General features: G+C 43.4%; 1 protein-coding gene across 20 annotated transcripts in view; it reads left to right on the plus strand.

Moving 5' to 3' along the window:
- Positions 1 to 16,399, plus strand: part of c2cd5 (C2 calcium dependent domain containing 5) — a 141,422-nt gene that overhangs the window by 20,177 nt on the left and 104,846 nt on the right. For 13 of the 20 annotated variants that reach the window (XM_038811044.1, XM_038811036.1, XM_038811039.1 and 10 more), the window contains exon 7: positions 2,873 to 3,074. In XM_038811044.1, the coding sequence (XP_038666972.1) occupies positions 2,873 to 3,074 (202 nt within the window). Of the gene's footprint in view, positions 1 to 2,872; positions 3,075 to 16,063; positions 16,271 to 16,399 lie in introns of all 20 variants that reach the window. The other 7 variants (XM_038811048.1, XM_038811051.1, XM_038811050.1 and 4 more) reach the window with 2 other exon arrangements.

Consider the following 16,399-nt stretch of genomic DNA (forward strand, 5'->3'; position numbering starts at 1 on the left):
TTTAAATAAGGTTCAATCGTACAACCTCGTCGTGCCCGCCTCGGTGATGTGACAAGGCCGGTAAATCTTGGCAGAGGCCTCTCGCGAGATTTTCGACGATCAGGACACCTTGCGAAATCTAATGAGATTTCGCGAGACATCGTGATCTGGATCTCGCCCTCACTGGGCATATCCGAAGGCGCAGGATCGAATGTCCTCTCCTGGGAGACCTCACCATATGCCATTTAGCACTGGTTTCTACAAACGTGGGTCAGTTGTAACGGTACATTGGGAGAGGGGTCTCAGAGGCGAACTGAGGTCTCTGGCTGGTCGGGTTCTGGGCAGAGTGGTACCCTGGCACTCTCAATGCCACATGGGCACTGATCCCCAGTACGCTGACAGTGCCACCTGGCACTGCCATGGTGCCCAGGTGGCATTGCCTCTCTGGCATAGGCCTGGGGTGTCCTGCCCTTGTGAGGCGGGGGCTCAGTGACCCCCTAATCGGTAAATCAGGGAGATGAGGGTGGCAGTCAATGCAGGAAATGAAACTAAGTGTCGCCTTGCAGAGGCATGGAGTCCCTTTTAATAGCAGGGTTGTTTGCGCCAAGGAACACCTTGGCAAAATGCATGCAAAACAAGACTTTGTTTCTTTTTCGCTAAATAGAGCCAATGAAGTGTAATTGCTCAGAAATTAGTTTGTACTGGGCTGCATACATCATATTCAGAGGTTTTAGGATATGGGGGTGTTTTATGTTGGTTATAGAAGCTATGATATATGATTAGTACAGTTAGAGATTGGAGTCACCAGAAGCTTGAAACATCAGAAATCTGAGCTGGTCTGGCAGTATGTTACAATGCAGTAATATATTGAGAGTTTGATAATTCATCAAATTCGGTGGCTGAAACTTGGGGTGTCTATCTACATCAGTAATACAAGTAGTGGAATATCCAATTTGCTAATTTCTCATTGTGAGATGTTCGTAAATTACGATACTGATTTCATAGAATCATAGAATTTACAGTGCAGAAGGAGGCCATTCGGCCCGTCGAGTCTGTACTGGTCCTTGGAAAGAGCACTCCACTTGAAATGAAATGAAAATCGCTTATTGTCACGAGTAGGCTTCAATGAAGTTACTGTGAAAAGCCCCTAGTCGCCACATTCCGGCATCTGTTCGGGGAGGCTGGTACGGGAATTGAACCGTGCTGCTGGCCTGCTTTAAAAGCTAGCGATTTAGCCCAGTGTGCTAAACCAGCCCTGGATATATAGAGAAATACAGCACAGAACAGGCCCTTCGGCCCACGATGTTGCGCCGAACTTTTGTCCTAGGTTAATCATAGAATTTTGGACAATTTTTCATGGCCAATCCACCCAACCTGTTTACTTAACCATTATTGCCCTGTAGCAAAATACCATCTGTTCACTGAGCCTCGAGTATCAGCATTTGTCACAGCTTCACTGCTAAAACTACAATTGTTGCTGTTATGTTGGTCACTGTGCCCTGTCTCTACGGATAAACCAGGCGTGTTTCACATTCCAATGACTGGTATTTCTTGTGGCAAAATATTGATTCACAATATGTATTCATGTTAAAATAAATCTTCAACTTGATTATATCACTGCTTTGCAACTCAGGTTACAGTTTTCCTCAAAACATATCTATTAACCGTGATTTGGCAATGATAAACCAGACGTGTTTCACATTCCAACCAGTACTTAAGCCCACACTTCCAACCTATCCCAGTAACCCCACCTAACCTTTTTGGGTACTAAGGGCAATTTATCATGGCCAATCCACCTAACCTGCACATCTTTGGACTGTGGGAGGAAACCGGTGCATCCGGAGGAGACCCGCGTAGACACGGGGAGAATGTGCAGACTCCACACAGACAGTGACCCAAGCTGAGAATCGAACCTGGGACCCTGGAGCTGTGAAGCAAGTGGGCTAACCACTGTGTTACCGTGCTTGATTTGAATTTTTGGTGCCCTTTAAGAAGCTTTCAAATAATTGTAAATATTGGAATTGTACCCATTGTTTCTCATCACAGTTGCTGTGTAATTCCAGCATTTTGTGTTTTATTTTAATTTGATCTGCCTAGAATTTGAAGTTTATTTTTAATTTGTAAAATTAATTCTTAATTTTTGGCTGACTTATTTAGATATGTTTATTTAACCATTATTGCCCTGTAGCAAAATACCATCTGTTCACTGAGCCTAGAGTATCAGCATTTGTCACAGCTTCACTGCTAAAACTACAATTGTTGCTGTTAGGTTGGTCACTGTGCCCTGTCTCTACGGATAAACCAGGCGTGTTTCACATTCCAATGACTGGTATTTCTTGTGGCAAAATATTGATTCACAATATGTATTCATGTTAAAATAAATCTTCAGCTTGATTATATCACTGCTTTGCAACTCAGGTTACAGTTTTCCTCAAAACATATCTATTAACCGTGATTTGGCAATGATAAATATTGCACCACAATACTATCTGAAACGTGACTAATTCAGGCACTCCCTGTAATGTGCACTATAATTCATCAAACAATCCAAAGTGCTTGAATGAAAAATGTTTTTAACACCATAGGTTTGTATTAAACGTGTGGAACAGAATGACTAATATTGTTGAGAAAGCATACTTGGGTATGGGAAAGTTGGCTCTGCACTTTTGTCAAAATTCCATGTATTTTCTATTGGGGAAATTCAGAACCAAAAATGACTATCTAATTTAGCACATCCCTGCAGCAAATTGAACCTAAATTAAACCTTTGATTTTGGTCATTTTCTCAGAGTTACTGTATTTTGGTCTATATGTTGTGGTGCTTGGCCACAAAGTAAAGTTTGTATATTTGATATAAATCTCGTTAAGTGCCAATAAATATTTGATTTTTACAGGGGAATTGCAGCGAAAAATTGGCCTAAAGGTACTTGAAATGGGAGGCAATGCTGTGGTGGGCTATCTGCAATGTTTTGACTTAGAAGGTGAATCTGGGCTGGTGGTACGTGCTATTGGGACAGCATGTACACTCGATAAATTGAGTAACCCAGCAACATCACTCCTGCCTCCATGTGGTTCCCCATCCAAAGACCTGAAAGAGTAAGTACAAGGCTGCAATTATGTGCAGTCTCTTTCTCTTCATTACTTTCTATTATGTTGCATGCAATTCATATGCCAGTTCTATGTGTGCTTCGAGGATATCTGAACATTGTTGAGTACAAAGGTTTATTGCTAATACAGTAAAGACAGGCTTTCAAATACATGACGTAGAAAACAAATTTCTGCAGGCTAAACACAGGAGGTCCATTGAAGCATAAATTGACAGCACAAAAATATTATTCTTGAAATCATTGTGATAATGCAACCATCTCACTCAGACTTTGAAACTTGTTATGTGCAGTATTTTAAATCTATAATAATAATTATGAAAACTGAGTGCATGTATTTTACTTCGCTGACTTTCCCACGAGTCCCAAATTTTGTAACTAAATAGCTGGATTTGGTACGTATGGCATCTTGGACACAATGCACTATTTTAACTGTGTAACCAGAAATCCAAGAACCTTCATTAAACCTTATATCTACATTTCTAAGCATTTAGTATGTTATTTGAATTAGGGAAGAACACAGCATAGGGTTGTCGTAGCAATCCAACAAGTGTTTCACGCTACTGTTTAGAACTCAAACCTTGATGAAAATTGGACATAATCCTGGAGACAACTGATTAGTGTACGTGACACAGCAAATCGTTGTAGCATAGCCCTAATACTCTGGCATTCGCTGGTTTTAATTTGACCGTGAATTATGTTGAAGTGTGCTGTTGGTCAAAATTTTGAGTAACTAGAATCAGTCTAGTTCTGCAGAATAATCACATCACTGCTGTATGAGTGTGAGGTACCTTTGCTTTTTTTTTATCCTCTTTCAAATTTATTTGGGTTTTTTTCTTCTAGACATTGACCTGCACTAGGGTATGATACCAAGAGCACTGTTTGTTCTTCACTTCTTGCTCATCTGTGAGCAAAGACAGAAATTATTGGCAGCCGATTCATGGTGGAGGCATTGCTGCCCATTTGCCACAGGGTCTTGCCCAATATCAGCATATGCACGCGCTCGCACTTTCTCTGCATGGATCACTTGCCAGTGACCAGGCATGGAGAACATGGCCAATTAGCACCCTCTGCCTTTTTCTAGTCCAGGAAGCTGAAGTGAGTTGTCTGAGCACAACTACACCTCATCCTGCTCTTGACTGGCAGCCATACACTTGGCAGGTAACCATCAAGATTGTCCACACTGACTTTCCCTTCCCTACCCAGGCTCTTGAGGTAAATCACTACAACAGGTGGGGATTTTTCAAGTCAGCACAGACCAAAGGTCGAACTGGGATCTTTCTGGTTTAAATAAAAAAGCTGTAAACAAGTACTGAAGTGCCCCAAAATTCCAAATTCCTGGTCACGATTTTAACCAGTTTTTCTCCTGTAATAAACAGCCACAATCATTGGAATGAATATCAACCCCACTCTTGGAATTGTAGACCAGGTCATGTGTCATTTCATTCTGCACTTTGTATGAGTTTGGTATAGTACAACACTATGGGATACTATCTTTGTTGGTATTTTAACATTCATTAAATGGATTTTTATTTTGTTCCAGTTAGCATCTTTCTCTCCAGTTCCTGCAGTATACACTGTATTCTGTCTTTTTTTAAGCATTTGTAAACTTGTGTACAATTCTTTGAAATTTTACAACTTTATTGGAGCATGGACGTTAAGATTTTCTTGTTCCAAGGTATGATATGTTTTATTTTTAAAAGACGAGTGTCTGGCAGTGCTGAATGGTTTGAAAATTTTAGAAGTAAAACAGGTTTTAAGAGATATTGGATGAAGCTTGGGTGATTTATGGAGGCAGGGGGGGGGGGGGGGGGGGAGAATAATTTTTCAATCGTTCAATATCTATTTTCAAACAGGAATTGCCTTCTCCTCAAGGTTGACACTTTTATACCTTTGAGAAATGACTCCCCTTCGGGTTCTCTGGTTTTGGACACTGCTGTGCAACACCCTGTTGGGGAACAGGCTCTCCTGTTCATTACTCCCTACAATTGTCAACAAAGTTAGTTGTGTTGTCACTGGAGCAAGTTCAAGTGCCATGTTTTTGATTTGTTTGTAAGTCTTTCATTTTCTGGTGATGGGACAGGCAAGTCTTTCTGAATTCCTGATGTCGAATCGCTGATATTTTGCGATGTACTTCACTTTCTCTATCTGATATAACTCAGGCTGTCTCAGTCTTATGCCTGTCACCCAGTGCTGGAATTTGCTTTGGAAATGTGCAAAAAGCATCACAAATACACTCTCTGGTGGCAGACCCACAACCTTTGTTGTTTGACCTTTAGCAAGTGGACATGACCAAATCAGTGTTTGGAAGGTCAACCATTAAAATATCCCATTTACTTTTGTGCTGTCCACAAATCATTCTTTGACAAACATACCAAAGGGAATTGAACTTTTGGAAGTTCAGTGAGCAAAGCTAGCCTTGTGAATAAAAGAGAGGAGAACAAGAAAAATTATGAATGAGAAAGATACACATTAGGTTTGAATAAAGGATTAGAATCATAGAATCCCGACAGTGCAGAAGAAGGCCATTCAGCCCATCGCGTCTGCACCAACCCTCCGACAGAACACCTTGCATAGACCCAATCCCCAGCCCTATCCCTGTAACTCCACCTAATCCTGGAACACGTGGGGGCAATTTAGCAAGTCCAGTCCATCTAACCTGCACATCTTTGGACTGTGGGAGGAAACCGGAGCACCTGGAGGAAACCCATGCAGGCACTCCGGTAATGTATTTCCTCATTATTTCATTTAAAATGTCATCAACCACTTGTAAGGGTTTTTTCAATTGTGGTCAGCTTTGTAAAAATGCCTATGGTCCTAGTGTTGATTCGGGTAGATCTGCAACTCCAGTGACAGGCCTAAGTCACTGCCAGGCACATTGTTCTGACCTGAAATGAAGCCTTTTGGAGTACTTGCCAAGTTGCCCATGGCATGCACTCACAATGCTGAAGTTCAAGATTCTTGATGTTATCTTAATCAGAATTTTTTTCCTGAGCTCAAGACTCTTTTTCAGGAGAAGGAAAGGCAATATTATAACTTCCAAGTATTCCTTTAATTTCTTTTTTTAAAATTTAGAGTACCCAATTCATTTTTTCAAATCAAGGGACAATTTAACATGGCCAATCCACCTACCCTGCACATCTTTGGGTTTGTGGGGGCGAAACCCACACAAACACGGGGAGAATGTGCAAACTTCACACGGACAGTGACCCAGAGCCAGGATCGAACCTGGGACCTTGGCGCCATGAGGCCACTGTGCCACCGTACTGTCCACTGTTTAACTCCTAAATTGCCTACTGCATCTTTGATCCCATTTCTGGACCCATTTTCCTAATACCTCCCTCCAACTTATCATTCTGAAAGGAATCCAGGTTTCCTGCTCTCCAGAACTGTTCTAGTGATGCCAATAGCCTGAATGAAGGAGTTACCTGAACATAGGTTGGCTATGTTTGTATTAATGTGGCATGCAACTTCTGCCCAGCTTGGTAGCTCATTTGAAACTACACAGTGGTGTGATTTCCCATTATCTGGGCAGTTCCACTTTGGTCTCTGCAGAGCACAAAGTTATAATCCCCACACTGATTGAAATTTGCCAGAATGCAGATGGCTTTTCATGCCACTTGTGTAACCACGGTGATTCTGGTGTCGAGGTGTGGTTAAGGCAACCTAGTAGGCAAACAGGTATTTTGAATCCATGTTTTAAAATTAGGAAAGTAGTTGAGGAAGAAAGATATGTTGAACAGATGAGATGAGATGCAGAAGGAGGAGAAGCACAGACATGGAGCAGTAGGCCCGAATGGCATATTTCTGTGATAATTGAATGTAATGTTTTTCCCTTTGAGCTTTACTTCTCTGCGCAAGGGAGATTACCACTGCCTTTGTTAATGTCCTTGCTCCTTGATATGGGGTGATGACTATTCCTATTTCATGTAGCGGTTGAACAGCATTCAAACAGTATGGGAAGTCATATTATCTAGTTTTTGCAAGCATTGTAGACAAATCTCATTCTAAACTCTTATCTTTAAACCTTTGAACATTGGTTAATTTGAGGCAATAATGGACCTGCATTTGAGTAGTGCTGACTATGCATGGGTGCATTAAATTGTATGCACAAATCTCATATACACAAATTGCATTTATGTATAAAGTGTGCATGAGGATATCACTTACACATTAAGTTTTATGATATTCTGCTATTGCCTATTGCTAAATTTAAAAATCGCAAATATGTCAACAACCAAATTACAGGAATCAAATTTTTCATTCATGCGGACTGTTTCATGATTTTGAAGCATTTCCTGGGTTTGAATTTGTGCATAATCGTTCCCTGCATCCAGTTTTTAAAAAAATCATGAGACTTGGTAGGTATAAATAATGTTTTTCTTTGAACTGGAAGAAGCAGCCAACTCGTATTATGCTTATTGCTACAGTGTTCTGCTCTATAATTGTTCTCAAGGGATTAATGCTTGTTGGAGATTTATGCACTGCATTTTCCTTAAGCGGCACTTTAGTTTGGTGTAGAAGAGTCTAAAGGGGACCTGAAAAGCTACTGTCATGAAATTAACTCTATTAGCAGTGGTGCTTGTATCAGGAGACACATAAACTGATCTCTGTGCCAGCATTCAAATCTAATTTCTATCATCTGGTTACATTTGCAACTCTTAAGATGAGGAATAAAACATTTGAAATTAGTTTACAGCTGGTAGAGAACAATGTTTATCTGTGCAGTTTGAATGCAAGCTCCCAGAGATGTCTTGATATACTGTGCACTAGTTGCCCACACCTGAACCTTTTAACAAGATGCATTGTTTATAAATCTTCATGAAATAGAAGTTCCATATGTAGTATCCACTATGCAACTCATTAAAAGGAAAGACAAATGTGCATTTATGCAGCACCTTTTATGATCTTAGAATGGTACGTGACATTAGACTGTCCCAATGTATGATGCTTGGTTGGCAAGTTTAAATAATACCAAACTAAAGCATCCGTTGCTAATTTGGCTTCAGACCTCTAATCTAAATATTGCCTATTATAACATTTCCATACATGACAAGTTAAGTCATTGTTGAACTAATAAGTGGAAAAGACCGTATAAATATTAATTTGGAAACAAACCCAAGGGAAGGAAGTAAAGGGAAAGCTAAAAGAAATAATTAAACCAAGCGAGAGAATTAAGAATATGTGAGTAAAATATTCGAGCAGGACGGGTTAAGTGTGTGGCCCAGATAAGCATTCTTTATATGAATACATAAGAGTATAAAAACAATTGAATTAATTGCAGGTTCCAACTTAAAATTAACGGTTTGACATAGAAGCTAATACTGAGCCACAGCTGCAAAATCATCAGGGTTAAGAATTAAATATACCAGGTTATAATGTCTATGGGAAAGATACTGCACAGAAAATGGTATTAGTGAAGGGAGTAGCCTTATCGATAAGGATGGAATAATTTCAGTGATGAGAGGAAACGATGAAGCAGACATTGGAGACTTTATGGCTAGAATTAAGAAAAATAAAATGATTTAAGAGTTGTGGGAATTGTGTCTCGTCCCTGTGGTAGTAGCTGCTAAGTGGTAGAATGCATGATTGCAGAGATCAGACAACTGTAGAAAAGGCAGTGTTGTTTTATTGGGCAATTTTAACTTTTATCTAAATTGTGATAAGCAGACTAGCACTTTCCAGAAAGGTATTGAATTTATTATGTGTTTGGGATGGGGGGGGGGGTTCCATGTTACATTGAATAATGAACTAGTTTTAATGAACAGCTGAATCAGTGTGTGCTGATTTATCTAACAACTATCATAATATGATTGCATTTAATGTAGTGTTTAAATGGGATAAAGGTGAAACAACTACTAAGATTATAGATTTGGAAGGCTGACTTCAATGTGATCTGACAGATACTGTTCATAGTAAACTGAGTGAGTCTGCAAATGGAAAACTTTGCAGAAAATCAATAAGAGGTGTTTGAAAAATAATTTGTGGTACAGAGTTTATAACCCAACAAGGACAGAGCCCTTCGGATCAAAAATTTAAAAAGCACAGCCATTGGTGACCAAAAACAAGACAACCTAAAACTAAAAGAAAGTACAATCATGTAAATAAAAACAGAGACTCTGGCAAATGGGAGAGATACAAAAAACGGGAGAGATACAAAGATCAGCAAAGAGTAACAAAGAGATACAGCTACACAAGGTAGTGTGAAAGCAATATCAAAGTGAGCACATTTTTTTACAATTTTATTGGAAATGTTAAGAGTACAGCTGATGCTAAACACCAGAACATTCCAAATCCTTGAAGGGAAATTTGAAACACCTCAACTGCATTTCTGCAATTTGGTATAATGTGAGGAAAGATTTGAAAACCAGAGGATGTCCCAGACGCCTTTGTGTTGATTTTAAACAAAAATATTTGTTGAACAATCAAGTACACAACAAACGGCTTAAATAGAAATACACTTAACAAACTCAATGGCTATGCACAGTATCCCGAAATTTACCCAGTAGGGTTTTAAAAACAATAGGCAAAATCAGTAATCGTTACCACACCAGGCACTTAATTTTTTGAGGGTTGCTTGTAACATAGGGCAGAAAAACTGGGTGTTCAAACAGCGTTTTCAACAGGAACAGCTTACTGGGAATTCACACAGTTTTTCCTGTTGCAGGCTGAGTTCTCAAAATAACAAACTTGCAAAGGCTGACTTTGCTACTGAAATGCCGTTTTCCATTTTGATCTTCGCTTATCTGGACTAACCTCCCCAGAAGTCATACTTCATTACCTTCATTTTGTGAGTCCATCTTTGAGAATGTAATTGTGAATTTCGCACCTCATCTCCTTTGAACCCCAGCAAGGACCCTCTCAAGGCAAACTTTATTCGCTCCATGCTCAGGAACCCAGCCATGTCACTAATCCAGGTCTCCACACTCGGGGATTTCGAGTCTCTCCACATTAACAAGATCCGTCTCCGGGCTACCAAGGAGGCAAAGGCCAACACCTCGGTCTCTTTCGCTTCCTGCACTCCCGGATCCTCTAACACCCCAAAGATCGCTATTGTTGGACTCTGCTTCACCCGCGTGTCCAAGATCCTGAACATAGCCCTCGCAAAGCCCTGCCAGAATTCTTTAAGCGCCGTATATGCCCAGAACATATGGACATGGTTCGTCGTACTCCCTGAACACCTCACACACCTGTCCTCCACCCCAAAGAACTTGCTCATTCTCGCCGTCGTCATGTGAGCCCAGTGTACCACCTTAAACTGAATTAAGCTGAGCCTGGCACATGATGAGGAAGAATTCACCCTGCCCAGGGCATCTAGCTCCTCCTCCCACTTGTCCTTCAGTTCCTCCACTGAGGCTTCTTCCGCCTCCTGGAGCTCTTGGTAGATGTCCAACACCTTCCTCTCTCCTACCCAGATGCCAGACACTACCCTGTCCTGTATCCGCGAGGGGGTAGCAACGGAAATGTCCCAACCTGTTTTTTGAGAAAGTCACAGACTTGGAGGTATCTGAAGGCATTTCCCGGGCGTAGGCTGAACTTGTCCTCTAGCACCTTCAAGCTAGGGAAAGTCCCATCTATAAACAGGTCTCTCATCCTTCTAATGCCTTCCCTATGCCAGCCTTGAAACCCCCCCTCTATCCAGCCCGGAGCAAATCTATGGTTGTTCCGTATCGGGGACCAAACTAAGGCCCCCTCCTCCTTCCTGTGCCGGGGAGAACCGTAATCTTCTCAGTCTGCACCCATCCCGCCAGCGAAGGCGGGAGCATGTCCCACCTTTTAAAGTCTCCCTCCATCTGCTCTATAAGCCACGATAGATTGAGCCTGTGTAGGGCATCCCAGTTCCTAGCCACCTGCATACCTAGGTAACGAAAACCTCTCTCCACCATCTTGAGCGGGAGCTCCCCCAGTCTCTCCTCCTGACCCCTAGCGCGGATTACAAATAGCTCACTTTTCCCCACGTTCAACTTGTATCCTGAAAAGCTCCCAAAGTCCCTTAGGATCTGCATGACCTCTTTCATCCGGCTGTGCCTCCGCCTTCCCAGTGGTCAGCAAATCGAACTCCGCCTGCAATTTCCGGCGCTGCTTTAGCAGCCCTTCCTCGGGAGTCTCCGCGTACTTCCTGTCTACCCTAAGCATCTCCCACCAGCCTCTCCCTCTCCGCCCTCTCCCTCTTCTCTCTGTGGGGCATAATAGAAATTAACTCCCCTCTAATAGCCTTCCATAGCCTTCCAGACCGCTGCTGCTGTTACCTCCCCTGTGTCATTCGTTATCACATGGTTCTGGATGCTCCTCCTTATCCGCCCACACACCTCCACATCCATTCTCCAGTGAGGGCGCTGCCCTCGCTCCGGCCCCAGTTGCAAGTCCACCCAGTGCGGGGCATGGTCCGAGACCGCAATGGCCGAATACTCGACCCCCTCCACCTTCGGGATTAACGCCCTGCTCAATACAAAAAAGTCAATCCGCGAGTAGACTTCGTGGACGTGGGAGAAAAAGGAGAACCCCTTTGCCCTTGGCCGCGAGTCTTCATGGGTCCACGCCCTCCATCTGAACTCCCACAGGGCACTGGCCACCGCCGGTCTCTTTCCCGACCTGGACTCAGACAGGTCCAGTGCTGGATCCAGGACAGTGTTAAAATCCCCCCCCATGATCAAGTTACTTGACTCCAAGTCCGGGATTTTACCCCACATGCGCCTCATGAATTCCACGTCACCCCAGTTCGGGGCATAGACGTTCACTAACACCACCCAGGCCCCCTGCAGCTTTCCAATCACCATTATGTACCTACCTCCCTTGTCCACCGCAATACTCACTGCCTCGAATGTCACCCGTTTACTAACCAAAATTGCCACCCCTCTGGTCTTAGTGTCTAACCCCGAATGGAACACCTGGCCCACCCATCGAAACCTCGTTTGGTCAGCGAGTTTTAAGTGCGTCTCCTGAAGCATGGCCACGTCCACCTTTAATCCCTTTAAATGCGAGAACACGCGAGCCCTTTTGACTGGCCCGTTCAGACCCCTCACATTCCACGTGATCAGCCTGGATGGGGGGTTGACCCGCACCCCCCACGTGCCCGCTAGCTCCAGCCCTCCCCCCAACCCAACTCTCCATCCGTCCCCAACAGTTGGCTCCCCGTCTGTCAGCAAAGCAGCGCCCCATCACCCCCCCCCCCCCCCCCCAAACCCTCCAGTCCCAACCCCCCGTGCCAAGCACCCGCTTAGCACTGATTTTCCCCCCATTACGCTTCCGTAAGTCAGCTGACCCCGGCCGTTCCCGCCTCTATCTCCAAGCTTACTGTTGCCTCCTCCTTCGGGCCCTCAACCACCCCCCTCCCCCACAGGGTAAGAGGGCAAGAGCCATCCAGATTCTTCCCGTACAGCGAAAAACGCAACCCGGGCGTTACCCCACGCCCTGAGGGAAACACAGAAAAAAGAGGGGGGAAACCCCAGAAAAAGAAAAGCGAACAACTTAAATTCTACGGCGAATCTTACATCAGGCCAACAATCGGTTACACATCCCTGCCAGAGTGTTCACCCACGTGCAGCTGCCCTTTAGTTCGAGTCCAGCTTTTCGTGTTTAATAAATGTCCACACCTCGTCTGGCGTATCAAAATAATGGTGCCTGTCCTGGTACGTTTCCCAAAGCCTCGCCGGATGCAGGAGCCCGAACTTCACCCCTTTGCTGTGGAGGATCGCCTTAGCCCGGTTGAATCCCGCACGCCTCTTAGCCAGTTCAGCTCCCAAGGTCTGGTATATGCGAATCTCGCTGTTCTCCCACTTACTGCTCCGCTCCTTCCTTGCCCAAAGCAAGACACGCTCCCTGTCCGTGAAGCGATGGAATCTTATCACCATCGTCCTCGGTGGTTCATTCGCCCTAGGCTTCGTCGTGAGGACTCTGTGCGCCCCGTCCAGTTACAAGGGCAGCGGGAAGGCCCCCGCACCCATCAGCGTCCCCAGCATTGTAGTCACAAACGTGCTCGCATCCGCCCCCTCCGGACCTTCAGAGAGGCCCAGAATCCGCAGGTTGTGACTCCTGGACCTATACTCGAGGTCATCCAGTCTCTCCTGCCAACTCTTGTGTAGGGTCTCATGTGCCTCCACTCTGACCGCCAGGCCCAGGATCTCATCCTCATTATCAGATACCTTTCTCTCCACCTCTTTAATCGTCTTCTCCTGGACCTTCTGACTCTCCACCATCTTTTCCATGGAGGCCTTCATAGGTGCCAGCATCTCCGTCTTCAGCTCTACGAAGCAGCTTCTCAAAAACTCTTGCTGCTCTCTCGACCAATGAGCCCACACTGCTTAGTCCACGCCGGCCGCCATTTTGTCCTCCCGGACCTGCTCCGCTCGCTTCCCCACAATCGCTCTTTTAACGGCCCCGCTCCTGGTTCCCTCCATGCAGCAGTAGGGGGAACCTCCCCAGCGTCCTTTGCCACACCGGGAATCACCGCCAAAGTGCCGTTGCCACTCCGTTTAAAGGCCCGAAACACCGATCCCGGCGGGAGCTGCCGTGTGCGCAACCTATTCGGACATGGCCGCTACCAAAAGCCGGATAGAATTTTTCGAAGAGGTGACTGAAATAGTGGACAGTTCATGTCTGCTGACATTTATATGGACTTCCAGGAGGCATTTGATAAATTTCCTCAAAGAGAATTGTTCACTAACGTTGAAGCTCATGGAATTGACCTGGTTAGGAAATGACCTGAGTGTTAGGAGACAGGGTAGGTGTAATAGGCTGGAATTCTATTTGGCACAGTGTGACTAGTCGTGTCTAGGGGCTGGTTTAGCTCACTGGGCTAAATCGCTGGCTTTTAAAGCAGACCAAGCAGGCCAGCAGCACGGTTCGATTCCCGTACCAACCTCCCCGGACAGGCGCCGGAATGTGGCGACTAGGGACTTTTCACAGTAACTTCATTGAAGCCTACTCGTGACAATAAGCGATTTTCATTTCATTTCATTCATTTCATTTCATTTCATGTGAGGATCTGTGTTCGGGCTTCAATTATTTACTATGCTAATGATTTAAATACGGGGACAGAAAACTTCATATCCAAGTTTACCGAAGATGGGGCGGTATTGTAAAGCAGTATAGTTGGAATCATGAAATGATGTTCGATCAATTTTAAATTTTAATTCTGAGATTTATGAAATGTTGTTCTCTAGAACAATCGGATATAGGGCAAATGCGGGTATATGGAGCTGAGGTTCAGAGCGACCCTGATCTCATTCAATGGCTAAACAGGTTCTGTTCAGAGGAGCTTAATGGCTTACTCCTGTTTCCATATTGGTGCACCAATGGCAGGCTGCATTATCTACAAATCATTCATCTCTAGCAATGACTATGTGGTCAGAAGGAGGCATCAATTGAAGGGGCAATATTTACTCAATACTAGATAGAAACATTCTGTACAATAGTCAGCTTTAGCCATTCTTGTGCATCTGTTCTGGAAATGCAGTGGTGCAAAAGATGCTCTTCTCCCTGTCTGCCAGAGAATACTTTGTGGATGTGTTGAAAACGCAGAATTTACCACAATTGGCAGGTTAATTTTTTTTCTGAAAAATTGCTCTTAAGAAAGTTGTAGGAGTGGCGCAGTGGTTAGCACTACTGCCTCACGGCGCTGAGGTTCCAGGTTTGATCCCGGCCCCGGGTCACTGTCCGTGTGGAGTATGCGCATTCTCCCCGTGTTTGCGTGGGTCTCACTCCCACAATCCAAAAAGATGTGCAGGCCAGGTGGATTGACTGCGCTAAATTGCCCCTTAAATGGAAAAATAAAATAATTGGATACTCCACTTATTTTTAAAAAAAATGTTGTTGGTCAAATCATAACTTTAGGGATGCTATCATCTTTCAATTCCATGGCCAGACGATCAGTTTTGTTGGGAGTGTTGTGTTACTTGCCTGCATCCATTAACTCAATTCAGTTGAATAGGGAGGGACTACCTATGTTTTGGATGAGAATGACAGCTAATTTGGTCAACACTTTTCTGAAACATGACAATCACGTTTGGGGTTACTTGCCTGATGCTTTGAGGCTGAGTTAGAGTTTGGACTTTAGTGTCAGTTAAGTAAATTAATGTAATTCAGGAAAATGTGAATTGAAATGCTCGGGTGAAAAAATGTTTTCAAAAAATTAATTGGAAAGATGCAAATATGTTTTAAAATTATGACAGATTAACTTGATATGACTTTCAATTTGAAAATTATTATTTTTTAAGAGAGAAATGGGAGACTTGTTACCATTGTCAAATTTTGCATATTTCCTTCAGATCAATGCATCTTTTTGAGTTTTGTCAACCAAGTGGAGGCATTTTTGTTGATTGATGTGAAGTAATTCGGCGAATGTGTCAACTGCAGTATGCCACAACAGCTAACCTGGCAACATTAGAAGAAAAAGAATAGCAAGTTGCCTGGTCTCATAGTTGGCACATAATGGCACCCAAGGAGAGGTATTAGCAAAATGTAATCAGATACTAAAATAAATATTTTAAATTTCCTCCCACGGAATACAAGTCTGAAGATGCGACTGTTTTAAAACTCTGAAGGCCTTTCGCTCTTAGAATTTTTTTTTTGTATAACACGAATGTTTACATGGCTGATTCTAGGAAGCGGCAACGTTGTATGGAACAAAGCTTTAAAAGATTAACTTAATTGTACGAGATCTACCAGCCTTTGAGCATAAATAATCTGAAAATCAACATCATAATCTTAAAACTCATTTAAATGTGTGTTAACCATGAATTTTGCTGTCAATCTCCCCAGCTTTTCATGTCACCTTTAAACTGCTTTAATGCGTGCATGCTGGTTATATCTGCAGAGATTTCCTGTTGGGTAATACATGGTTTCTGGTAATCCTAATTGTATATTATACCAAAAAGTGACAATACTTACTGAATACCTTGACTCCCTCACATTTGTTTTTTTTAACGTTTACAGTTCTACCGTCTGTATTTTTTTTTCCTGGCTCCTGCTTCTCTCTGTCAGGTCTCCTTTGGTGCATCAGCCAAGCCATGGATGCCGTTCGACTCACAACAGCCCAATTCACACTGCTACAGGCTCGAGACTAACTCAGAACTTCTCTGTATCTGTTCCTACACTCATCTACACTGGTATGAGACTGCACAGGCTGAAGAGCTGGGGAGAGACGGGCTGCAGGCAAAGGGGTTCAGTGAGTAAAGCCAGGCAGGCAGTGTAGGATGGTAGCATAAACTTTCAACAACTTTTTAGCTTAACCAATAGCCCAGTTCCAGAACCAAGACATTTCGATCAAATTTTAGTAGATTTAAACATAAGTTTTGGTTTCTAGTTTACCAATGGCTT

This window comes from Scyliorhinus canicula, chromosome 11, assembly GCF_902713615.1.
Source record: "Scyliorhinus canicula chromosome 11, sScyCan1.1, whole genome shotgun sequence".
Lineage (NCBI taxonomy): Eukaryota > Metazoa > Chordata > Chondrichthyes > Carcharhiniformes > Scyliorhinidae > Scyliorhinus > Scyliorhinus canicula.